General features: G+C 34.1%; 1 protein-coding gene across 6 annotated transcripts in view; it reads right to left on the bottom strand.

Moving 5' to 3' along the window:
* Positions 1-27,891, bottom strand: part of Cep83 (centrosomal protein 83) — a 123,016-nt gene that overhangs the window by 54,536 nt on the left and 40,589 nt on the right. For 5 of the 6 annotated variants that reach the window (XR_007347880.1, XM_015482934.2, XM_048803911.1 and 2 more), the window contains exons 2-5: positions 19,552-19,822; positions 19,044-19,194; positions 14,006-14,098; positions 11,759-11,890 (exon numbers count right to left, since the gene is read on the bottom strand). Coding sequence is in view for 5 of the 6 variants with exons in the window: in XM_015482934.2 (XP_015338420.1) it covers positions 11,759-11,890; positions 14,006-14,098; positions 19,044-19,194; positions 19,552-19,721 (546 nt within the window). In the remaining variant the exon portion in view is untranslated. Of the gene's footprint in view, positions 1-11,758; positions 11,891-14,005; positions 14,099-19,043; positions 19,195-19,530; positions 19,823-27,891 lie in introns of those variants that run through there. The other variant, XM_048803933.1, reaches the window with a different exon arrangement.

The following is a 27,891-nucleotide window of genomic DNA, read 5'->3' as shown; positions in this document are numbered from 1 at the left end:
AAAGAACCAGCTTTTGATTCTTTTTTGTTTGTTTTCACTTTTATTGATTTCTGTTCTTATTTTTATTATTTCCTTCCTTCAGTTTGCTTTGGTTTTATTTTTGATAAACTTCTTACAGATTCTTGAAGTGGGAGATCAGATTATTGACTTGCTATATCCCTTTTCCTAATTCAGTCATTTAGTGCTATTAATTTTCCTCTCATATTGCTTTGTCTTGTCCCCCAAAATTTTATATGTTACACTTTCATTTTCAGTCAATATGGTTTTTGAAATGTAATGTCACAAAATGTTCTGCATTAAAATTTCCTTTTTCTTTCACAAATCATTTGAATATGTCACTTCATTTCTAAGTGTTTAAAGACTTCCCTATTAGTTTTCAATTATTCATTTCTACTTTGCATTGTGGTCAGAAAACTCACTGTATAATTTCAAGTCTTATAAGTTTGTTGAGGTTTATTTGATAGCTGAGAATACTATCTTACATTCAGTGGTCATTTTAAAAGAATACACTTGGATGCTCTTGTTGGGTGGAATGTTCTATAAATGTTAATTTGATTCTGTTGGTTGATAATGTTATTTTTTTCTACATTCTCCCTTATTTCTAATTTCCTATAAATTGTTGTGATGGCTGTAAAGTTATCAATTATAATGTAGACTTGTCTCTTTTTAGTTTTTAATTTTTGTTTCACATATTGTGCAACTGTTTGGTATATATTCTGACTTCTAGTTGGACAGACCTATTTGTCATTATATATAATTACACTGTGGAAATGAAGGAATCCATATAAAATTGGGTTCACTTTATTAGTTTGAGTGATATGCAGAAATTTTACCTCCCTTTGCCCTCACTGGCTTACAATATATAATGACAAATATATTTTCTTTGTTCTGAAGTCTACTCTGATATTAACATACTAATTCCTGCCTCCTGTTAATTGGTAGTTACATCATATCTTTTTCTAGATCTACTTACAGACTACCTATATTGCTATATTTGGAGCTTTCTGTAGACTACATAGAGTTGGGTCATTTTTTTAAGCTACTCTAAATTTGTGTTTTTAAGCCATTTACATTTATCACAACAAAATGTTGTCATATTTTCTATTTCTTCTCTACAGTTTCTGTTTACTTTTCCCTATCTTCCTGGTTAAACATTTTTCAGGATACCATTTAATTTATCTGTTTTGAATGTATCTCCTTAATAGCTTCCTTAGAAGTTGCTCTAGGTATTATATTACATATACATACATAACTTATTTTAGTTTACTTTACTTCTTTTACTTTGCTCTCTCAGTGAAACTTGTGTTAAATATTTCTTCCCCATAGAACCACATGAGACTGTGTTGTAATTTTTAATTCAACCATTAAAACAAAATTTAGAAAACCCATGAGGCAGGCTAAAGTCTATTACATATACCCATAGCTTTTTTACCGTGTCTTTTCATCCTAACATTTTGAGGTTCCTTCTTTAATCATTTTCTTTCTGTTCAGACAACTTTTCTTAGACATTACGCTAGTTGAGGGAGGAAACCCAGGCTGCCCAAATGATCTCCAGAGACATCGTGACAGACAGTGGGAGCCCTTGTTATTAACCAGGTGGGAATCCCTTTTGATAATAGGATAATGCTGACCTCAACAGAATGAATTAGAAGATATTCCTTCTGGCACTATTTTCTAGAAGACATTATAGAGAACTGGCATAAATTCTATCTTAAATGTCTGGCACAATTCACCAGGGAACCTAATTACTAGTTGCCCAGTGATTTTTGTGTTTGTTTCTGTCAGTGCTGGGCTCTTTGTTTTCCTTGATAGACTTTTCGATCTTTGTTTGGGGATATAGTTAAGCTACTTAGAAACTTTTAATTTTTCTGGTGGGACTGGGAATTGAACCTGGGGCCTCAAACATACTAGGCAAATGCTCTACTTCTGAACTACATCCCATCCTTTTTATTTTGAGACACAGTCTCATTAATTTGACCAGGCTGGCCTGGAACTTGCTATCTTCCTGCCTGGACCTCCCAAGTAGCTGGGATTATAGATATGTACCACCATGCCCAACAAGATACTTAGAAACATTTTGATTCTTTCAAATCTTGCATGTATACCTATTAGGCAGAAGCAGAATAGCCTTATGTCTACAGCTTATACAATGTGCCATGCATTAGAGTGTCTTTACACTGGCTGATGGAAACACACATTTTACCCAGTCCCATAAGAAATTGAGGGCTTGTTCCTTCTACACTGTTTTCAATTCTCTGGCCTCTGTAGTTTTCTCACACACATGCACACTAATCAGTACTCAACTTAAGTCTCAAGAGTTACTATCTGCAGAATTTCAGATTTCTCCCAATATTCTCCCCTTCAAAATCTGTTTGCCTTGGCCTCTTGAATACTGAACTCCAACTCTTCAATTCAAAGACCATGGGACTCGATTTGGGTTTTTCCCTCAACACAATGGCTGTAAAGTCCTTCTAGAACATAAGCCAGGTCAACTAAAGTTTACCTCATTTGTTTTCTTTCTCTTGGAGATTACTGCCCTGTGCTGCCTATTTTCCAATGTCTGAAAAACCATTGTTTCTTACATTGCTTTCCACTTTTAATTAGATACTTAAAGTAAATCCAGTCTACATTATGCCATCAGGACCACAAATAGAAATCCCCAGACTATCTAGATTTAAATACTGGTTCTGTCACCCTAGCTATTGTGACTCTGGACCAATTTCTTAGTGCTTCTGTATTCCCTCTTTATAAAAGTGGGAACAACAATTATCTAATTGACAGAATTCAATGGAGTATATTAATTAGTACGATGATTAATACTGTCAGGCACTAAAGGAAGTAATAGCATTAACTGAGTCAGGCATTATGGCAAACCTTTTGCACATGAAATTTCAAGTTCTCAAATCTCAGTTTTTAAAATCACTACATTAACTTTTTATATTCCTTAAAAAAACCAATAAAATGATTCATTATGTAGTTTCCCTTTTTCCTTTTATGTGCTATAATTGATTTTTTTCTAAATTAATGGTGGAGTTGTTTTTTTGTTGTTGATATTTTTTCTTTTTCCTGGCAGTACCAGGAATTGAACACAGAGGGACTCCACACTGGGCTACATCCTCAGTTCATTCAAATTTTTATTTTTAGATAGGCTTTTGCTCAACTGCTAAGCTAGCCTTCTTGATTTTGAGATCATCTTGCTGCAGCCTCCTGAATCACTGGGATTAGAGATGTGTGCCACCACATCCTTATATCTTTAAAAAATTATTATTTATTTATACTAAGAAGTCCTCATTTAAATTACATGTTCAAAGTTATATATATATATTTTTTTTAATTATTTATTTATTTTTATGTGGTGCTGAGGATCGAACCCAGGGCTAGCCAAGCGCTCCACTGCTGAGCCACAACCCAGCCATCAAAGTTATATTTTAATTTCATTTGAGAAGCCAACATCTCCTTCCCTTCTATTAAAATGTTTCTCCTAGTAAGAGAAACATAGTCATGGGGGAAAGCAGTTCTTAAAACTACATACATGTAGCCATGCACAGTGGCACACACCTGGCACACACCTGTAATCCCAGCAATTTAAAAGGCTGAGGCAGAAGGATCACACATTCAAGGCCAGCCTCAGCAACCTATCGAGGCCCTAAGCAACTTTGTAAGACCTGTCCTCAAAATAAAAAATAAAGAAGACTTGGGCCGGGGCTCAGCAGTAAAGAACCTTTGTTTAATCCCAAATACCAAAAAACAAAACAAAACAAAAAACAACAACAACCAAAAAAAAACCCTACACATGCCCCCAGGATAGTTTTAGAAACATTAAATATCATTGTGTGATATTCAATGTCTTTAAAAGAATTCTATCCTGATTGAACAATAGAGAGTAAGGATAACAAAACAAATGCCTTACTCAGGCCATGAGACTTACTGTTAAGAATGGAAGTAGTAAAAGAAAGATGAATACAACAACTAGTAAAAAATAATTTTTTTTTAAAAAATTCAGGGAAAGAGAACCTGAAAATCAAGCAATCTGAATGCTAGAAGCAAGACGATGATGGGGAGGGCACACACTGTAATAAGAAATGCCCTCGAACTCCTTAAGAATATCTACTGTGTGCTAGATACTTATCTAAGTACTTTTTTCATTTTAATTTATAAAATCTTCACAACTCTATGAGATAGATACTGATACCATTTACAGATGAGAACACTGATGCAAATGGAAGTCATCTGTTCCCACGGTCACAATAAATGAACATTTTAAACATTTGAAAATTTTACATGTAAAAAGTTTGGGCTTTGAAACATTCTAAACTTCATGCTAGACCAAAAGTCTTTAATAAATAAAATTTCACAAAGGCCTTCTAAAAGGCTGCCAAAATCAATCCCAAAGAATTCCCACTTTGGGGGCAATTTCATTTTAATTTGGAAGACTTCTGTCAAGTTTGATGTGATTCAGAGTAATCTTAAGAAGTCAGAGAACTTGGAATATTTTAGACAAAGGAACCATCTGGTACTAAGGCAGGACTACCAATTAGAACTTCAGAACCTATGAGGAAAGAAATTATTTTGAGAGATTTTATAATGTCTACTAGTGTATGTGAGGATAAAGACCAGAACCAGAAGCACATTATCAATTCTGTGCAACCATGCTGTAAGAAGAAGAAAATAAAGCACTCCCATATTCAGGAACATATTTCTTTTTGCTACAGGAATGTTGGCTTCTCACCTGACATTTTACATACATACACAGAACTTCCTTTGTCAAGGAAGAACTCAATTTAAATAGCATGATAAAAGAATGTCAGCAACTTGTTGCTATATATTGTCACTTTGCTGGCTTTTCAAATGATTTAATGCTCCTTGCCTCTCTGCCCTGAGTTTTTAATACTTCCCTCACTGAATTACTACTCTTGATCTTACACTCAGTCTACCAATACAATCACCTAGGCCAACTGTATTGCTTATTCTTCATTACTACTTTCAGAATACTATAAAATTAGAATCCTAATAACATAATGAAAACACAGTAGTTTTACTTTTGAATAACAATCATCCATGCAACTTTAGCATTTCAATGTATGAAGTCTCAGACTTAATATGTTCTTACAGCCAAATGCATCTTTTCATGTATTATTTCATATTTTTTTAACTTAGAATATCATAAGGGAAAAACCAATTCCTGGAGTCCCTCTCAAAAAAAAACTTAAAAACTTCTAAAGAATTCTGATAACAACCAACACACTAAAGACTATTCAGTTATTTTTATACAATAATACACATACAATACACAAGTATTGTATGAGCCCTTGATTTATACAAGAAAATCCATTAGAGGCAAACCTTAAGATGGGCTGAGTTCTAGACCACCAAAGTAAATCATCCCAATAAAGCAAGTCACATGAATATCCTGGTTTCCCAGAGGTTGCACAAGTTATGTTCCCACTACACTATGGTCTATAACATGTATACTAGCATTATATCTTTTTAAAAAAACAACGTATATATCTTAATGGGGAAAAAAAACCTTATTGCTAAAAATGCTAACAATCATCTGAGCCTTCATTAAGTCATAATTGTTTTGCTGGTAGGGTCTTGCCTTGATGATAGGTGCTGACCAGTAAGGTGACAGTAACTAAATGTTGAGGGCTGTGGCCATTTGTTAAAATGAGACAATAATGAAATTGGCCACACTTTACACACAGAAAAACTCCTTTCAAAACTGAAATCAATCCTCTCAAACCTTGCTGTTGCTTTCTTAAGTTTATATAATATTGTCAATTCTTGTCATTTCAACATTGTTCACAGGATCATCACCAGGAGTAGATTCCATTTCAAGAAATCACTTTCTTTGCTCATCCATCATAAGTAATTCCTCACTGATTAAAACTTCATCATGAGACTACAAAAAAAAAAACTCAATCACACCTTCAGGCTCTACTTTTAATCCTAGTTCTCTTGCTGATTCCATCACATCTACAGTTGCTTCATCCACTTAAGTCATGAGCTTCTCAAGGTTTCCCAAACACTTGTTAATGATATTCTGATGACCTCCCATGAATCACTGATGTTATTAATGCACTGAAATGGTGAATCCTTTCCCCAGAAGGTTTTAAATTTACTCTGCCCAGATCCACCAGAAAAATCACTCACTACTTACAGGGAATCTTTTTCTATATTTATGTGGTACAAGGGATTGAACCCAGGGGCACTAGATCCCAGTCTATCTTTTTATTTTGAGAAAGGATCTCAAGTTGCCAAGGATGGTCTCAAACTTGAGAACCTCTCACCTCAGCTTCCAGATTTGCTGGGATTATAGGCTTACACCACCACATCTGGCTAGAATTTTATCTTTTAAATAATTTAAGACTTGAAAGCTGAAACTAAGTTACTTCTTGGTCCTTGAGCTCCAGAATGAATACTGTGTTAGCAGGGACGAAAACAACATTAATTTTGTTGTATATATACAATCAGAGCTCTTGGGTAACAAAGTGCATTGTCAATGAGAAGTCATTTTTGGAAAGAAATCCTTTTTTCTGAGCAGTATGTCTCAACAGTGGGCTTAAAATATTCAGTTAATTGCCTGGTGTGGTTGTACACATCTGTAATCACAAGAGGTTGAAGCAGGAGAATCACAAATTTGAGGCCAGCCTCAACAACTTAGCAAGACACTCAGCAATTTAATGAGAGGTAGGGGGATGGGCTGGGGAATTAGCTCAGTGATAAAGCAGCCCTGGGCTCAGTCCCCAGAATCAGAAAATTTAATTTAAAAAAATTTTCTAGATTTTGTTTCAAGTGAAAGATATGTGACTCTTTCTTTCACGTGAATACCAAGAGGACACTGTGAGGTTATTAATTAGTCTAATTTTATAATTGTTATGTCTCAAGGTACAGGAAAACCCAAGGAGAGAGAGAGATACAGGGGAACAGCCAGTCTGTGGCACAGTCAGAATACACATTTGTGGGACAAGTTCACAGCATTCCAAAACAATTACCCACAGTACAGCAAAGATCACTTGTCCCAGATCACCATAACAGATAATAACAAAGTTGGAAATACTGTGAGAATTACCAAAATCTGACACAAAATAATGAAGTGAGGACATGCTTTTGGAAAAATGGTGCCTACAGATTTGCTCAATATAAAGCTGCCAAAATCCTTCAATCAATAAAAAAAAGTAAGAATTGTGAAATGTAATAAAGCAAAGTGTAATAAAATAAGGTATGTTTGCACTTTATTACATGAATTTGTATATTTAACACTAGTTTAAATTGTAAAATGGGAAGGTGACAAGAGTAGATTCTACTTTGAAACTATATTTGCTATTACTATAAACTATCTTTGAAATTACATTTGGGGCTTCATGACATATACACAAGTACCTCACCAGCTTTTTCTGTGTTTGTGTATAGAAACTGGAGTATAAAGATAAGTGATAAAATGAAAGTAAATCCCCAAGTATTTACTTAATAATATTGTTCCTTAATAATCAACTGGCAAGTAGAAGAGGGAAAAAAACCCAGTTTATCAGAGAGTCTTACTTTTATACATTCTACTAATTATGACTTCTTAGCTAGCAGTTTATCTTCAGATTATTATCAGAAGATATACCAATTATAAAAGTTAATGACACCACTCACCCTTAAAATTTTTTAATAGTCGAGAGGTTTAACTCCCAGCATTCCTCAAAAATAAAAATAATAATTAAAAATTTTTTTTTCAATAAAATGTTAAACTCTGAAAATTATTTCGTATTTAATGGGTGAAAAATAGATTTGTCATTAGATTTCTGATGTAAGTTTTATTTTTTAAAAAGAAACAACAAAACTGAGATACTGGAAAATACAAATAAACATTACCAGATTCATCATTTAATTTGTTTAAATACAAAGTCTAAATAAAGGATCATAGTATGGAACTTCAACAGTCACTCTTAATATGCTAAATCTTCATTTTAGGCAAGAAATCTTTATCATTTTTATTTTCCACAAGAAAAATTTTATATGGAGTTCCATTAAGTCAACAATACTAACAAATTCAAAACCTTTATAATTACAGATACTGTAAGTCAACAGAGCACTTAAAAAAATTGCAATTGTTGGCAGGCTTTTGATCAGAGTGAACCTTCAAATCATGGTTCATTTGAAAGTTAAAAACTCTAGGTTTGGGGTTGAGATACCTAAGTTGGGATTTTTGAGTTCTATCATTAACCTAACTGCTAACTTTGTGTGAGAATTTGGACAATTCATTTAAGTTGTGCCTCTTCAATGGAATATTACTCAGCATTAAAAGAGAAAAAAATTATGGCATTTACAGGTAAAATGGATGGAGTTGAAGAATATCATGCTATGCCAAGTAAGCCAATCCCCAAAAACCAAAGGCCAAATATTCTCTCTGATAAGTCGATGCTGATCCATAATGGGGGCAAAGAGGGAGCTCATTGGAAAATGGAGGAACTTTGATTGGACAAAGGGAGGGGGAATAGGGAAGGAACGATGGTAGAATAAGTACATGTAGGACTGCACATATGGTGCAATGTTTACATTGTATACAACCAGAGAAATGAAAAGTTGTGCTGCAATTGTGTACAATGAGTCAAAATGCATTCTGCTATCATATATACCTAATTAGAATAAATGAATGAATAAATAAATAAGTAAATCATAAGATAAAATGGATGAAAAGGGACTAGGGTTGTGACTCAGCGGTATAGTGCTCACCTAGTACATGTGACGCACTGGCTTGGATCTTCAGCACCACATAAAAATAGGTAAATAAAATAGAGGTATTTTGTCTATCTCCCACTAAAATATACACATATATTTTTAAAAAATATATTTTAAATGGATGAAAAAAAGACAGCTCTACTCCATCTCACTGACTCTTATGATAGATGCAATATAATAAATGCATAATAAAGCACATAAAGTTGTAAAGAATTTTTTAACACAAAAAATATAAATATTTATAGTATCCTGGTACTATCATGCTGATGGACTCAAATGATTCACAGTTCAGATAGCTTCTAATATAGAATAATCATGTAACAGTTTGCTCACTGGTAAGAATAAGTCAGCCTATTCTTATAAAAATAGAAAAAGCAGGCATAAAATTCATTTAGAAAAATAAGAGGCCCAGAATAGCCAAAACAATCCTCACCGAGAAAAGTGAAGCAGGAGGCATCACAATACCAGACCTTAAATTATATTATAGAGCTGTAGTAACAAAGAGGGCACGGTATTGGCATCAAAACAGGTATGAAGACAGAATAGAAGACACAGAGACAAACCCACATAAATACAGTTATCTAATACTAGACAAAGGCACCATAAACATACATTGGAGAAAAGATAGCCTCTTCAACAAATGGTGCTGGGAAAACTGGAAATCCATATGTATTAAAATAAAATAAGGAGCTGGGGCTGGGGCTCAGCCACAGAGCACTGTCTTGCATGCGTGAGGCTCTGGGTTCAATCCTCAGCACCACATAAATAAAAAATAAAAAGGTATTGTGTCCACCTACAACTAAAAAATAAATTTAAAAACTAAATAAATAAAGAAATGAGACTTTATCAAACTAAAAAAGCTTCTTCACAACAAACAATCAAGAACATGAAGAGAGACCCTATAGAATGGAAAAAATATTTGCCACCTACACGTCAGAGCACTAATCTCCAGCATATATAAAGAACTAAAAACACCAAAAAACAAGTAACCCAATCAATACATGGGTAAGGGTACTAGACACTTCAGGGAAGAAATAAGAATGGTCAACAAATATATGAAAAACTGTTCAACATCCCTAGAAATTAGAGAAATGCTAATTAAAATTACACTGAGATTTCATCTCATTCTAGTCAGAATGGCAGTTATCAAGAATACAAGTAACAATAAATGTTGGTGAGAATATAGGGGGAAAGGTACACTCATGCATTGCTGGTGGGACTGCAAATTGGTGCAACCACTCTGCAAATAAGTATGGAGATTTCTCCGAAAACTTGGAATGGAACCACCATTTGATCCAGTTATCCAACTCCTCAGCATATATCCAAAGGATTTAAAATCAGCATACTATAGTGATGCAGCCACATCAGTGTTCATAGTAGCTCAATTCACAATAGCTAAGCTATGGAACCAACTTAGGTGCCCTTCAACAGATGAATGGATAAAGAAAATGTGATTCATGTACATAATGGAATATTATTCAATCGTAAAGAAAAATGAAATTATGGTATTTGCTGGTAAATGGCTGGAACTTGAGACTATCTGCTAAATTAAATAAGTCAATCCCCAAAAACCCAAAGGACCCTATGATATGCAGATGCTGACCCAAAATAGGCTGGGGCAGGGTGGTTCACTAGACTGGACTGAACAGGGGGGAATGGAGGGGAAGGATGGGAAAAGAAACAAGAATGGGAAAGACAGTAGAATGAATTGGACATAACTTTCCTATGTTCATATATGAATACACCACCAGTGTAACTCCATGTCATATACAGCCACAAGAATGGGAAGTATGTAAGATATGTCAAAATACATTCTATTTTCATGTATAACTAAAAAGAACAATAACAAAAAAAAAAAAGAATAAGTCAGCCTAATTACAAAGGCACAGTTTTAGTTTTTATTATTGCCTAGTACATATGAGGCACTGGCTTGGATCCTCAGTACCACATAAAAATAAGTAAACAAAATAGAGGTATTGTGTCTATCTACAACATTATACACACACACACACACACACACACACACGTATACACATATATATATTTATTTATTTAAGTTAGTTTTTATTAGATGCCTAGAACATTATAAATAATAATTAGTAAAAGAAGGAATAATATTTTAACTTTTAATTCCAAATAAAATTAATATAAAAATATAAAATACAAATGTTTCTACAAAGAAATGTATAACCTACCTACAGACAACAAGTTATTTGCTTTTATTTATTTATTTTTTTAATGTGGTGCTGAGAATCAAACCCAGTGCCTCACACTTGCTAGGCAAGTGCTCTACCACTAAGCCACAACCCCAGCCCAACAAGTTCTTTTTATGAATGTGCAGAAGAAAATTGGTATTTCTCTCCTTCCCTCTTGAAAAAGCATCTGAAAGTAACATGAGGAATGAAAAACAGAATCCCCATTTTTAGTAAAACTAGGAGACAAACCTGAAAATGAGTAGAAAAGCTGGCAAAAGAAATGGAGATGGAATAGGAGTGCATGCTGTAGGCAGCAGAGAGAAAATTTTGCAGCTGCAGATGTCAGAAAGAAGAAAGTATACTTTCTGCAGGAGGTGGGCATACATGAAGGTAAAATCTCTTTGTTTATATCAATGGAAACAAGGTGCTATGACTGACAGCTAGAGCTCCCCAGGCAGTAGTTTGGTTCAAGAAGTAGAGGGGACACTGCTAAACAAGGAATCACATAATCTATATTTATCACATAAACTAGAAATTTATGTCCATGGCTATGGGAGACAAGAGACTATATAGTATGGAAATCCCCAAAGTGTTTATCTCAATTGGCAGAGAAAAATTAAAGAGCAAAGAAATTTTAAAAATCAAACAGCCAAAACAGAACATTCACAAGAAAAGTGTTGTTAGAGAGTAAATGAAAACCATTACAAATACTTCATCATTAATTATTAAAACATTATCATGCAATCAACTCTAATTCGAGATATACAAAAATACGTAATCATAAAATTTTATTGACTAGAGAAATTTTGAATAAACTAGTATAATCAATTACTTACCTCTGATTCATATTTTATTTTTTCCTCTTCTGAAATGCGTGCAAATTCTTCTTTCTGGTGTTCAAATTCTGACTTGAGAAATGTATGTTCATAGCGAAGCTTATTATATTCAGCTCTATACTTCTCCACTTCCTAAAATAAGATTGCAATTTATAACAAATTTAAAAGTGAAATTTGTACTCAGTCCAAAAAATCACTTTTAGAAATAAAACTACATAGTATATCGGTAGCCATTCTGAAAGTAAAAAAACGAAATTAATAGGAATACAAATGAAACTTAGAAAAGTCCTCCTAAGCATCCTACAGACAGAATTACTGAGAAGGTACCAATGAAAACAATTATCATTTAATTAATGTTGTTTCTTCACTGATCCTCATTATAATAAAAAATGTACAGCATGAAAAAGGTGTGACCTCTGGGCTTAATAAATAATGTTTAAGAATGCAACACACCTTTCAAAATATAGCTAGATTTTTTAAAGTATAAGATACTCCTCTAAAATTTAGGCAAGATGAACTCAAAGTAGATAAAAGAACAGAATATTTAGTAGAGTACCTTAAGGTGCAAACAAATATTAGAATGATAGCTCTACTCACTGCACCACCCTGAAGGATATTTGTAGGACTGTCTCTCACTCACCAGAAACACATACAATTCCCCAGGGGGCTCCAATCCTGCTTCCTAACCACCTATAACAGCTGGAACTCTAGATAGGGCAGAGGGGTTGGAGGAGAAGGGAAGGGGAATGGGATTAGAAATGATGGTGGAATGTGATGGTCATTATTATCCAAAGTACATGTATGAAAGCATGAATTGGTGTGAATATACTGTGAATACAACCAGAGGTATGAAAAATTGTGCTCTAGATGTGTAATAAGAATTGTAATGCATTCCGCTGTCATTTATAAATTAAAAAAGAAACAAAAAAATAAAAACTTAACAAGAAACAGGCAAAATAGCAGAAAGATGCAAGAGACATTATTTCAAGAAGTATTAAGAAACTAGGTAATGAGGGAAAATATCTCTCGAAATATCAATCAGCCTTGCTGTAAATTTTTTGTTTTTGTTTTTATCACTGTACATCTTTAGTTGAAAGGTTCCTAAGCCAGTTGACAAGCCAAGAAAATGGGTTTCATGATATTACAGATAATTTGTTTTGATTTTAAAAACCTCTTTTTACTTTATCAACTACCTTAAGTTTGAGTGATTTTATTTCCAAAAATTAAATCTATTCTCAAACCAGAATACTGCCACTAGCAATATATTCAAAAGATCATAGTATCAAGCCAATAAACCATTATAAAAGAGGATTCCACGACCATTCCATGTAATGGTATATCACTAGACTATAATCTCCCAAAGGGGTCCACTTGAAAGGGGACAATGATCATTTGTACATATAAGGCCTAAATATATTTGTTTAAAAAGGTATAGTACAAAATGTCTAGCACAGTACCAAATCTACTTAATATCTGTAGTCTTTTCCTCTTCCTTTTATTAAACATTTAATCATATCATACCAATACTTTATAAAAGGAGACCAGTCTCAACCTGAAGGACAACTAACAAATATTTTCCTTTCTGAAGTGCATGAAATGCATTCCTTCATTGGGGAAAAAAACTAATTGAGCACCTATATACTGTATGTCACGAACTATTCTAGGAACTTGAAATAATGAACAAAATAAATACAGAAGTTCTTCCTCTTGTGCAACTTCCATTCTAAAGGTGCTAACAGAAAATAAGCACAATAAATAAATCAGTTAGCATGTTAGAAGGTAGAAGGTACTTGAGAAAAGATTAAAAATACAGCAAGGTAAGGGGGATCCAAAGATTTAAGTAGTGATGGGGAAAGCAGATTGCAATATTAAATGGGGAAAGATGAGGGGGAAGTCAAGTAGGCCTCAGTGACAAAAGTAACATTTTAAACAGAGACTTGCAAGAGATGAAGAAGTTAGCCAAGATAAATCTGGAGGATGAATATTCAAAGCAGAAATAATGCTACAGCAATGGCTCTTGAACTTCACCACTTTTAGAGTGCCAAAGAAACATCAAGAGGCCAATTAGGATGGAGGAAACGAGGCTAGAGAAATAATGCACTGCAATCCTGTGAAGCCTTAGAGGCCACAATATGGACTCTTTAAAGGGAAGCCACTGAAGAGATTTTGAGTAAAGGAAGGATGCTTTTCATCAACTTTCATAATCACATGAAGATAAATGAATAGTTCATCTACATAATTACTTACTTCATCCAGATTCCGTAAACGTTCTCTCATTGGAGTTTCTAATTCTTGTTGTATTTGGGCTCTTAACAATTCCAATTTTTGTGGTGTTAAAACCTAATATGTAGAGAGAGAATTATAAATATGAAATTACAAATACTGAAAGAATTCTCCAAATTTCAAGTCTCTCCTTCTAATTATGGCAATGGAATTCAATTCATAGATATTTTCAAAATGCAGCTATTTTACCACAATCACTGCATAAATAGAACCATTATTTGAAAAAAATACTTTTAGAATCTCAATTTAAGGTTCTCCCAGATGTCAAAAATTTCATTAATATGAGGTAAAGACAATCACTGATTAATACTGTAATTATTAAGAACAACCATGTTGGCAACTAAGGCTTGGTTTGGATACAAAGGCTTATGGCATAATTTAATAAATTATTATAATAATTGAATTATAATAGCTATTAATAATTAACATATATAAACTTAATAAAGGTATAAAACTTTATTATACCAAGAGAATTCTTCAGACTTACTTTCAGTCAGAAACAGCTAATTTTTTTTCTGACCAGCAAAACTAATTTAGGCTCTCCTCTCTCATACTCTTATAAAACTCATATTTCGATGAATGATTAAATATTTATATAAAGTTCATATAAGCAAACACAGTTTGTCTATTCCTCACTGTATTTGCAGACACTTCCCACCAATGCCTACTACATAGAAATCACTCAATTATTACTTCATGAATGCCCAAATACTGGTTATAAAATTAATCTAGGACTGGGGATGTCGTAGCTCAGTGTGAGAGCGCTTGCCTAACATGCATGAGGCCATGGGGTCAATCCCCAGAACCACCAAAAAAAAAAAAAATCTAGCCTGGAGTTATGTAAATTTCTATGAAAATGAAAATGCTCAATTTACTTTATTTAATTATCAATATTCCATACATTTTACTTAAAATATTACATTTTACTATTAAAGTCCACTAAACCAAAAGCATTGTGCAATGTACTATAATGTACATACCACACTACTCTAAGCATCTTACCTGCATTAATTTATTTAAGCCCCACAACAATCCCACTATGTAGCTTCAATGAGGCACCCTAAAATCTAAATAACTTTCTAAAGATCACAAAGACCCACCTGAAGCTCATTTTTTTTTCCCTAAGTAATCAAATTCTGAAATGAAAAATACCTCATACATACAAATAAAGTAGGCAATGGAAGCTTTACCCAACAGGTAAAGACAAAGAAAAAAGATATTTTGGATAGAAAGAATGATGCACCAAAGGAAGAAGGAAGCCAAAGCTTAGGTACAAACCAAACTAAAGAACAGTGAAACAACATAATGAGAGGACAATAGAGTAACATCTTTAAGATACTGGAGGGAAAAATCTGTTAACTTAGAATATAATATTCAGTGAAAATTTATAAAACAAACTTTTTCAGCCAGGTGCAGTGGTGCACACCTGTAATCCCAGCTTGAGAGGCTGAAGCAGGAGGATCGTGAGTTCAAAGCCAGCCTCAGCAACAAGGTGCTAAGCAACTCAGTGAGATCCTGTCTCTAAATATTATACAAAAAAGGGCTGGGAATGTGGTTCAGTGGTTATATGTCCCTGAGTTCAATTCTCAGCGTGCGCACGCATGCAAACACACACACACATACACACACACACACACACACAAAACCCTTTTCTGATGTAAAAACATAAAAATAAAAAGCTGAAAAATATTCTCACCAGCAGAGCCACACTGCTGTAAGAAATGTTAAAGTCCTTAAAACACAGGAAAAAAATTTTTTAAAGTACTAGATGGAAATATGGATATATGAAGAAATGAAAAGCACTGAAATCCACAACTACATGGGTAAATATATGATTTTTATTATTATTTAAAACTGTTTTAAAGATAATGGCATTTTAAACAAAAATAATAATCTAGTATGGGGTTTATGGTTGGGATTGGCAGAGATAAATTATATTTTATAAATCCTAAACTAAAAGATGGTATATGTTAAGGCTAATGCAATATTTAAAGCAACACAAACAGCTGATGCCAATAAGCCAGCAAAGAGAGTAGAGTCATAAGCAACAAAAAAAGATTAAATAAAACATGAAAAGGGAAACAAAGAATACATGGAACAAATATAAAACAAACAGTAAGAAGGGGTTTGTCCTGTGGAGGCAAATGATCTCCTGCAAACTTTGCTGACAATTTGTAGAAGGCACAGGGCAAAGTAAGCAGAAAGTCAGCTGACCTGTGCTCGCTACCCTGTGCAGCGATGCAGCTATGCAATACCCATATAGCTCCTTAAACATGTTTAATTATGTCATAGATACCTCTTGGAAACAGTGCTTTAAATTTTACAGTGATGTGCAGCACTGGCCTAGATCACCTAATAGCAAACAAAGGTTTAGAAGTCTTCTGATCCTTGAGGTCTCTAATAAAGAATCTCTAAGATTTTTTTATATATTCCTAGAATCATTAAAATTAAGCACATAATAAAAATCTCTTCTTTGCCCAGACCCAAACATACACAAACCAAAGACATTATAGGATTTTCTCCATTCTATTTTAGGAGAAACTCTCCCATATTTAAGACTTTCAAAGAAGCACTGCAACTACTTGTCTTATAACCTAGGTATCATTACCTACATAAACAAACCTTTAATACTCTAACACCTGCAGTAATAGTAACATAAAGTGGCCAAATAGTAACAAAAAATGTTTTCAAAGTATTTTTTCATTTAAGAGGGCAAATACTGTGCCAAAAATTCTTAATATATTAAGTAGTGAAACTAAGTAATAAATTTTGATATGAGCATCTTAGTAACCAAAACAAAATAGGAAAACATGGGTTATACATTTTTGATGGCCTGGCACAAAAACAACATATACATTTATGGTAACTTTTTTTAGTTTTAAACAAATACATATCAATGATTTCTCGTGTTAGAAAAAGATTTTGCCATTAGCACACAATAACAACATACTAGTTAAGTATTCCTAATTCAAAAATGTAAAATCTGAAATGCTCCAAGATGTTCAAAGAATTCCGGATTTGGGATTTCAGATTTACAGACTAGGAATGCTCATCCAGTGAAGTCAATGCAAATAACTGAAAAAATTTTAAAACTCCAAAATCTGAAATACTTTTGGTTCCACGCATTGCAGAAAAGAAATATTCAGCCTGTAACAATAATAGCTAACACATATTGATCACTAACTACATCAAAGCACAGTAGTGGCAACCTTCTATGCAATCTCTTATTGGATCTTTACAATTATCCTATGAGCTTGGTATGATTATTCCCATTCACTATGCAGAAATGCTCTTTAAATAAATTTCTTTTCAATTTATTTTCTATAAAAGTCAGTGACAACATTAAATCTTGGACAAGGCATTTTTTGCAATTAGATAATACATGATTATTTTTAAGATAATCACCTTTCATAAATTTTCACTGAAATATTTCTTAATGATCTTACTGTTGAAGTTTTCTTCACTTATAATTTGCACAAATTGCAAGCATCCCTTAAAGCAAATAGCTAAATTGAGCCTCTGAATATTCATAAAACAAATTAATTCACTGATTCTACTGGCTCATATTTACATTGCCCCCTTTCACTCACATCTCTGAGGTTTTTACTTTGTTTAAATGTTCCAAATATATCTAGAAATGAAGCTGATCATGATGTAGATTCTAGCCCAAGCATTCTCCTTCCCCAAACCAAACCTTAGTGGTATTCCCAACAGCAGAAGACTTGAAGATTCTGAATGATAAACTGCTAAGGCTGCTGTCAAGGAAATCTATGCTGGATGACATGCCAGATTAGATAACTTAAAAAATTACCTTCTTACTCTATGAACTTATGACTTTGGTATTAATAATCTTATTATTCATACCATTGTTTGCTGATGCTATTCAGAAAGTAAAGAGATACAGGAAAATATCATTCATTCATATTTGATTAATTTAAAACTACTAAGCTTGGGCTGGGATTGTGGCTCAGAGGTAGAGTGCTCCCCTGGCACGGGCGGGCCCCGGGTTCGATTCTCAGAACCACATAAAAAAAAAAAAAACATTGTGTTGTATCCATCTACACTTAAAAAAATAAATATTAAAAAACAAAAAAGCTACTAAGCTTGACTGGTAAGCTTGACTACTAAGCCTTTTTTTAGTTTGGAGGCACATGAAAAATGACCAGTGTAAAAAATACCCAAGAAACAGTAGTTTAGTATTTTTGTATCAATTGTCTTTTACTTCAAAAACCCATTACAATGTGCACATAAATTGTGCATACATATTGTTTTTACAATCTCTTTTAAGAAACTCCTTAAAAATAACTATCAAATAAGGCTCAGTAGTGCACATCTATAATCCCAGCAACCTCAGGAGGCTGAGGCAGGAGGGCTACAAGCTCAAAACCAACTTCAGCACCTTAGCGAGGCTCTCAGCAATTTAGAAAGACTCTGTCTCAAAATAAAAAATAAATAAAAAGGGCTGGGGATGTGGCTCAACGGGTAAGCACCTCTGGGGGTTTCAATCCCCAGTAACAAAATGATAAAAAATAACCATCAATCATTTTTACTTTAGTTTCAGTTGTAATAAACACACAAAAACTAGTAACATCTTTTGAAAGAAATTCTTTAATTCTGAATTTTAATCAACTCAAACTGGCCTTTTCCCTAATTATTCTGAATGTTGAAATATTTCAGAGTAGGTAATATAGTACTAATTTACATAAGTTTGTTTCATGGTTTCCCTTTCATGATAGCTAATATTCTAGAACACGTAAAAGAAGATTAAATTATAGCAGCTGGAAATATAGCAGAGAAAAAAATCACTAAAGATAAAGAGACAGAGCTGGAGATGCAGAGCTCATTGGTAGAGCATACTTCCCTAGCATGTACAAGTCCCTAGGTTTGACCTCCCAGTACTGCCAAAAATAAAAATGAAAAAGATGCAATTTAACACATTTATCAAAACTACTTACTTCCCCTATCTGACTAGTTTTATACAAACTCAAATATATTTTCTTACCTGCAGTTTTATTTCTTCTAAATCTTTAGTTTTCTCTACTAATTCCCCTTTTAGCTCTTCAAGCAGTAGCTGGAATTTTTCCTGGTTTGTTTCCTTTTCATTTAACAAGCGCTTGAGTTCATTTTGTGATTTTATGTACTCACCCTGCAATCTGATTTAAAAAAACATTAAAAAAATTCAATTTTAAGTATGTCCTTTGTTCTCTAACTGCATTACTTTATTAACACTGTAGTATCCGAACGCAACTTTATAATCAGAGGGAAAAAGATATTTAGCCACCTGGGTAATTCTATGTCTTGCTATTTTGAAAATAAGATTTTATAAACCCAACCCACTTGATATCATTGCTTTGAACAAAGTAATTTTAAAGTAAAATTTTACTACATTGAAAGTGTTGAATGAATACACTGCAAAATAATAAAATTATACTACAGTTCCAGAGCAAACATTTAGCCAATAACTTTTTTAACAATCTCATGATACCCACCTCTAATTTTAAGTAATTTACCTTGTGTGTTCAACTTTGAGAGTCTGATAATTAGTTTTATGATGGTCACATCGTAACCTTTCATCAATTAACATTTTTTGGAACTCAGATTCAGAATTTAGTCCAGTGTCTCCACCAGTTGGAAAAATGTTGGGAAAAGTGTCCATATTGGTAAATAAGCTGACAACCATATAATAATAAATTGTGACTTTATTGTGATTTTACTTCTTTTTTGAAGAGTATTTCCCACTTCTTTCTTGCTAAGACAGAATCTCAGGAAACCAAATTATACCTGCACAGAGAAATAACTTTGGTTAGTGATCAGTGAATTTGAACGTCATTTGGTTTTACTTTTCTTTTGTCATTTATTATTTTCCTTATCGTTTTTATAACAAAACCCAGTTTTCAAATTTTTCAATTGTTCACAAAATAAAGTACAAGAATAAAGTGTAATCATGTTTTCTTTACTTCCACACAAAGATTCTTTGGCTATCTATAATACCCATCTCTAAATTTAAGTAATTTACCTTGTGTCTTCAACTTTGAGAGTCTGATCTTCTAGCACTAACCTAACTATATCAGAACTATGGACTTTTCCAGTTTAGGTACTCCTAAATTCACAAACCAGAGTCATGTTTCCTGAAACCATTGTGCTAAAAACTTCAAGGGTGGATACTAGTACAAAATGCACATTCCTAAATCAGAGGGAAAACTATCTGGAACTTGCTAAGTGACTGGGGAGAATCAAAGACTCTGTCTACAAGTGACAATATCTGTGTTTAATGCTATAAAGGCTCTTTGACACAACACAAACTGCATTCAGGCTGCGGATTCAGATCAGAAATCAATCAACACATAAATATTAATCAGTTCCTAGGTGTTATGTACTGTGCTAAGAGGAGGAAATTAAATCACTTCACCTACCCCCAAAAGCACTGACCCAGTAGTATGAAGGTTTTCTTTTTTTCTTTTTTTCTTTTTCAGTGCTGGGGATTGAAACCTGAGCTTCAAGCATGCTAGGCAAGTTCTCCACCACTGAGCGACACCCCAGCTTCTTTATGATAGTAACCATGTGTTTACTACATTAGACTTAAAAATGATGAAAAAGTGTTCTTATTATAAATAACTAAGAAAAGTGTAGTTCTATAATCAACATCATTAATCATTCATTATATATATATATATATATATATATATATATATATATATATATATATATATTATATAGACATGGAAATATATATTTTCCTGATAGCATATCCCTCAATTACTAACCTCATCTCTAATTCTAGTTCCTATTAAATATATATATAGTCCTTGCCTTAGACTGTATATCTTGTCCTACACAGATTCAAATGTTAAAGCCCTAATCTCCAATGTGACAATATTAGAAGCTAGGGTTCTTTGGGAAGTAATTAGGTTTACATAATGTCTTGAGGGTAGAGCCTTATGATGGGTAGTGTTCTAATAAGAAAAGAGAAAAACTAGAGCCAGGCTGGTGACACAGCCCCTGTGATCCCAGAGGCTTGAGGGGCTGAGACAGGAGGATCCCAAGTTTGAGGCTACCCTTCACAATTTAGCAAGACCCTGTCTCAAAAAAATAAATAAATAAAAAGGGCTGGGGATATAGCTCAGTGGTAAAGCATCCCTAGGTTCAAATCCCAGTAACAAGAAAAAGAAAAGAAAAACAGAACTATAGCTTGCTATCTCCACCATTTGAGGACTTATGACAGCTATCTGCAAACCAAGAAGTGAGGCCTCATTAGACACCAAATCTGCTGGCACCCTGATCTTTGGGACTTCATAGTCTTTGGAACTGTAAGAAATAAATTTCTACTCTTAAAGCCACCAGCCAATGGTATTGGGTTATAGTTTCCCAATGAACTAAAATATGGGTTATATTTTCCATGCCAAAAGTATGTAGAAACAATGCCTAAAATTCCATGGCCTTCCTGTACATTAATTTTAATGACCACCAAAGGGGAATATACTATCACACATTACTTGAAGGTCCCCCACTCAAACACATGTCTAAAAATAAAAAATCACATTATTAATTTGCACACATGTACACAAGACTCAATACTAATCTTTCTAGAAAGTTACTGGTATTAAAATGATAAATCTGCTTACTTCCTCTTGCCTAATTCTAGGGATTTATTCTATAAAAATAGTTGAACAAAGTACCAAAGATAATACACAATACTCTTTTACAATGTTATTTTTAATTTTTAAAAAATGAAAAATCAGAATATCCATGGATAAAGTAATCTACCTGAATTACAAACTAAAAATGATAAGTTAGATCTTCCTCACTGCATAACAAAGAAAATAATATGAATAATACACACAGATATGTTTACATATACACAAAAGAGCCAAATAGGACCGGGGTTGTGGTTCAGTGGTAAAGTGCTTGCCTAGCACATGTGAGACACTGGGTTCAATCCTCAACAACACATAAAAATAAATAAATAAAATAAAGGTGTCTATCTACAACTAAAAAATACTTTAAAATAATAATAATAATAATAATAATAATATGCACCAACAATAGCAGTAAATTCTGAAGCAATATTGTAGTACTCCCTACTCACAATACAACATATAGCTTTTTATTATTAAATATACATTTTAAGGGGCCAGCATTGTGGCTTAGTGATGAAGAGGCCAGGATTGTGGCTTAGTGATGAAGCACTTGCCTCACATGTGTGGACACTGGGTTCAATCCCAGGCACCACATAAAATAAATGAATGAAATAAAGATATTGTGCCCACTATCTTTATTATTAAAAGATATGTGCCCATATCTTTTAATAATATGATTATTAAAATTTACATTTTAATAATCATAAAAAATTGCTCAGATGATCAAATCAACACATTTCCAAAATAATCTCATGTTTATTGAATAGTCCCTTACATAATGTTATAAAATTAACAACTCTTATTACACAAATTCATCATTCTTGTTTTCAATCTACCTTCAACCTCTGACTTACCAGCTTCTGGTATTGATACCCATATTATGCTACCTTTAATCCATACTTACAACCTGAGAACCTTCTCTGCTTTACTCTCTTAAGTTCTTATGTATAAACATCAATACTCAACTTTAAAATGCAAAGTGCACCCCTTTCTTGTCATTCCTTTTTACTATAAAAAAATCAGACTTTTCTTACCTTACTAGAGCTTTTGTTTGTTTTACAGTATTGGGGATTGAACCCAGGGCCTCTCACAAACTAAGCAAGCATTTACCACTGTCCTTTTTAAAATTTCATTTTGAGACAGGGTCTTGCCCAGGCTGGCCTTGAATTTGCGATCCTCCTGCCTCAGCCTCCAGAACAGCTGGGATCACAAGTGTACACCATCACTACTGACTATTAAGAACTTTTTGTAATCCCTGCTTTCAGTATATTTTTCTTCTCCAGACTAAATGACAAAGTATTACTAAGTTAATATACAAAAAATTCGTATCCGCCTTCTCACTCTCACTCAAAAGCTCCTGAGAAAAAGTCAAAACATACTAACCTATTAGGGTCCTACACAATTAGCCCCAATCTACCTTCAGTCTCATTTGCTACCATCTGCCAAAAATATCCAGGTAAAAGGGCCCATTTACTACCCCAGAACAAATATTCACATCATACTTTTGTTTAAGCATATTTTGGGGGGGTTGTGAACACTACACTATAACAATAGACCAAACATGGGCTATAGTCATTAACTGTTCTCTATTTCTAGGATGACTAAATATGAATAGCTTTAAATATAACAGGTACATGGAAAGAACTTTCTGATTCAAAAGGTATGAGGCCCTGGGCTATATTTGCCAACAGACTGTTTCCAAATTTTGTCTTCTATGGACACTTAAGAATTACAGAAGGGCTGGGGATGTGGCTCAAACGGTAGCGCGCTCGCCTGGCATGCGTGCGGCCCGGGTTCGATTCTCAGCACCACATACAAAGATGTTGTGTCCGCCAAATACTAAAAAATAAATGTTGAAATTCTCTCTCTCTCTCTACCTCTCTCTCACTCTCTTTAAAAAAAAAAAAAAAAGAATTACAGAAAACTATTCGCATATTTGTGCAAATCTTACCTAAGTCAGAATTAATTCTGAACCTGTTAAATATTATGTACAAAAAAATACATACAACATTTTCAGTTCTCCAGTTTGGGTATTCATCAATTACTCAATGGTAATCTTGGGAAATATTTACATTAGTCCTCCAAATAGATATCTAGTGTCAGATAAAACGGTCTCAAAGAAAATTCTTTTTCTGGCTTTGAAAAGTAGTTCAGCCATTCTATATTCAGGGTTACAAAGAAATAACTATTTTCTATACTAATTATAAGGAGGTTTTCAGCAGACAACACAAAAAATTTAACTCAATTATCTTGAATACTATGAAAAATGTACTCTCTCTCATACCAAAAAATCTAGAGAAAATCTTCTAACAACAGAGGATTAGACAATTTGATTTAAGTCTCCCACTCAGGACAATAAGAAAAGCTGAATATATATTTTAAACATCTGCTTGCAGGTACTGGAAAACAAGAGTAAATATTTACTGAGATGGGCCAGGAAAGAATGAAGATACAAAAAAATGAAACTGGTTTGGTATTTGGAGGCACCTGCCAGATCCAAAGCAGGTAAATAGGAAACTGAATAACTTCTGACAGCCTTCAAATTCAAACACACACCGAGAAACAGCAGTGAGTGGGAAAGCCCTGGTAAACACCATTTGTTTGGGCTAGAAACTTTAAGACCTGCCTCTTAGGACTAAGGGCAATTACGAAGAAAGATATTAGACTAGGCCTCAGATTGCTTTTTAAAAAAATCCAATATCATTTGTTCTAATGATTCTTGTTGGTAGCTGTCACCTATCTGGTGATTTTGTGCAGATCTGTTTCTGGAGTGTCAGTTTGCAACCCCCATCTTGGTCTTTTTCTACCATTTTCAGTCTCCCAAGAGCTTGGAGGACCTAGCCAGCTGCACTCTCAGAGACTTTGCTGACGAAGTTGGTCATGATACCATTTCTCTGATATCTCTTACAGATCTTAGTCATGAGAACCAGCTCCAGCATCCCCGTGGGGATACAGGTGCTCCACCATGAAAGCAGTTCACAAGCAGAACAAGTTCTCACCAAAGGGTACAAGCTCTTTATGCTTGGCTTGCTTGACCACATCCACCCTTTCAGAGATTTTCAACTTCCTGGACATTTTAAGGAAGGCTGCTAGAGGTCTGAAAAACTCCCACAAACTTACATCTTTTACAGCACCTCTAGGCATTGTATAGTCTCCATGCTGCCAGTCAGAGGAAAGGGCATATCACCCCTCCCTTCCTCCCTTCCTTCCTTCCTGTTATAGATGGACATAGTACCTTTATTTTTCATGTGGTGCTAAGGATAGAACCTAGGGCTTCACACATGCTAGGTGAGTGCTCTACCACTGAGCCACAACTCCAGCCCCCATATCACCCATTCTTGATTAAAAAAAAAAAAAATTCTCCAATTTCTAGTTTCAGTCTGCATGTAAGAGGAGGCTTAAAGATTGCCACCCCATCCAAACAAAAAGAAAACTGAGCAAACTGAAAAATCAACAACTCATCTGTTTTTATTAATTTGTTTAATTTTGGGACCAGGAATTAAACCTAGAAGCACTTTATCACTGAGCCACATCCCCAGCCCTTTTTTTATAGTTATTATTTTGAGGCAGGGCCTCACTAGGTTGCTTTAGGGCCTAAGTTGCTGAGGCTGGCTTTGAACTTGCAGTCCTCCTGCCTAAGCCTCCCCTACCTCTGGGTTTATAGGCATGTGCCACTGTGCCTGGCAACAACTCTCTTAGATCCAAAAAGAGATGAGGTCACAAGACAAACTAATACCTCCAAAACTGGAGAGACTGACAGGCTAATATAGAAAATCACAACAACATATTAAGGCAGAAACACACAAGCTAAAATCTTCCCAGGCAGGGGTAGGAAAACCTAAACTATAACTGACCAAATGCTGAAAGGTCACTGTAGTCAATTCTCAAGAGTTAAAAAACTACACAGGTAGCCAGTTACATGTGCTCCCACACTTTTTAAAATTTTATTTCCTGAAGCTAACCAGGTTCTCACAATGAATAACAGAGAAAAGCCTCCTCATAGAAAAGGGAAGGGAAATACAACTATTTGAAATCTTTAGAACATTCTGATCTTAACATTATTTCTTCCCTCAAGAGATACTGTTTAACTACAGCCCGATCTGCTGGGGTTTAAACAGAACCTAAGTAACCTGCAGAAGCAGAAATTCTCAAATCTAGCACCTTCTTATTAGCCTCTCTCACTTAAGGGAGAGTATGTGCAAATTGAAAGTCACTAATAAAGTTCACAGTCAAGGAGCAAAGGTTCCCCAAAAGACTAAGATCTAATCATACAACTTACAGAACACTTCCCTTCTAACTACAACTTATGAAAGTATATAACATAAGGACCTTACCAACAAAATAATTTGAATTCTTCCCTCTTATGCCTTTTATCATTGTTGTCACTTACTATACTACATAAGTACCTTAACAAAATAATCCTTATTCCTCCTGTCTTTTGTATCATGGTTGTATGTGTGTGTTGTGTGTGTGTATAAGCCTATAAACACACACACAGCATATATGTATAGGCATGAAATAGAAGAAAAACACTAACAAAGTATAAGGACAACCAACTGAAAACGGTGGCAAATGTGGCAACATTAATTCAGCTATGTCAATAATTGCTTTAAATGTCAATGGTCTCAATATACTAAATTAAAGAAAGAGATTGCAGAGTGGAGCAAACACAAGACCTAGCTATCCCACTCCTTAGTATTTATCCAAAAGAACTAATATCGGCACGCTATAGTAATATGTGCATACCAATGTTTATAGCTATTCATAAAAGCCAAGTTATAGAACCAGCCTAGATGCTTGTAAATAGATGAATGGATAAAGAAAAGGTGGTGCAATTTTACTCAATCATGAAGAATGAAATTATGTCATTTTCTGATAAATGGATTCAAGTGGAGAACATCACGCTAAGTGAAATAAGACAGACTCAGAAAGTCAAGTGTAGAATGTTTTCTCATGTGTAAAAGCTAGAGAGAAATTAGGATTTTTTTTAAAGGGGGGAGAAATCTCATGAAAATATACAGGAAAACTGGAGTGGAGGAAGGAGGTTGTGGGAAGCAAAGAAGGATGGCAAAGGGGAGAAACTAACTGCAACTGTAGAATAAAACTGACCAAATTATTCTATGTGCCTGTATGACTATATCAAAATTAATTCCACTTTTATTTACCAATTTAAAAACTAAATAAAAAGGAAGAACAATAAATTAGAGGAATGGGGGTCAAGTGCAGTACTGGGGATTGAAATGGAGCAAATTATCTTATATACATTCGTGAATGTCAAAGTGAACCCCACAATCATGTAAAACTGTAACACACTAAGAAAAACAAAGTAGTAATAATAATGATAATAGGACCCAACTAAGTACATGCTGTCTACAGGAAACCCACTTTAAATATAAAGACACACATGTACTAAAACTAAATAGACAAAGATATATCAGCAGCAGTCAGACTTGGTTGTGCATTTCTGTAATTCCAGATACTCAGGAAGTTGAAGCAGGAGGATCCTGAGTTTGAGGCCAGCCTAGGCAACTCAGCAAGACCCTGTACCAAAATAAAATTTTATAAAGGACTGAGGAATCCTTGCCTAGCATGTGTAAGCCCCTGGGTGAAGGGAAAGCAATGGAAGAAAAGGGAAGAAAAAGGAAAGGAAGAAAGCAATGGGCTCATCACCTATATACCTCCCAAGTTTATATGCTGAAGGCTTAGCATCAAAATAACACTATTAGAAGGCGAGGTCTATGTGGGGGTGATTAAGTCATGGGGACTGAAACTTCATTACAGGATTATTGCCCTTATGAAAGAGTCCTAAGAAAGCTCCCCTGGCCCTCCTGCTGTATGAGAAGACAATAAAAAAAGATAACTACTTATGAACCAGTAGATAGGCATTCACCAGACACTCACCATCAAGGTTTGCCAAAATCTTAATCTTAGACTTCCCAGCCTTCAGAACAATGAGAAATAAATCTCTCTTGTGTATAAGCCACCCAGTCTATATAATATTTTTCTTATAGCAACACAAGCCAATTTAGACAATTTTGAGCTGAGTGCAATGACACATGTCTATAATCCCAGTCACTCAAGAGGCTAAGGCAGAAGGATCACAAATTCAAGGCCAACCTAGGTAATTTAGCCAAACCCTTTCTCCAAAAAAAAAAAAAAAAAAAAAAAAATAATATATATATATATATATATATAAAGGGCTGGAGATTCAGT

This window comes from Marmota marmota, unplaced genomic scaffold, assembly GCF_001458135.2.
Source record: "Marmota marmota marmota unplaced genomic scaffold, marMar, whole genome shotgun sequence".
Classification (NCBI taxonomy): domain Eukaryota; kingdom Metazoa; phylum Chordata; class Mammalia; order Rodentia; family Sciuridae; genus Marmota; species Marmota marmota.
The sequence above is the reverse complement of the archived record's forward strand: the minus strand, read 5'-3'. Positions and strand labels throughout refer to the sequence as shown.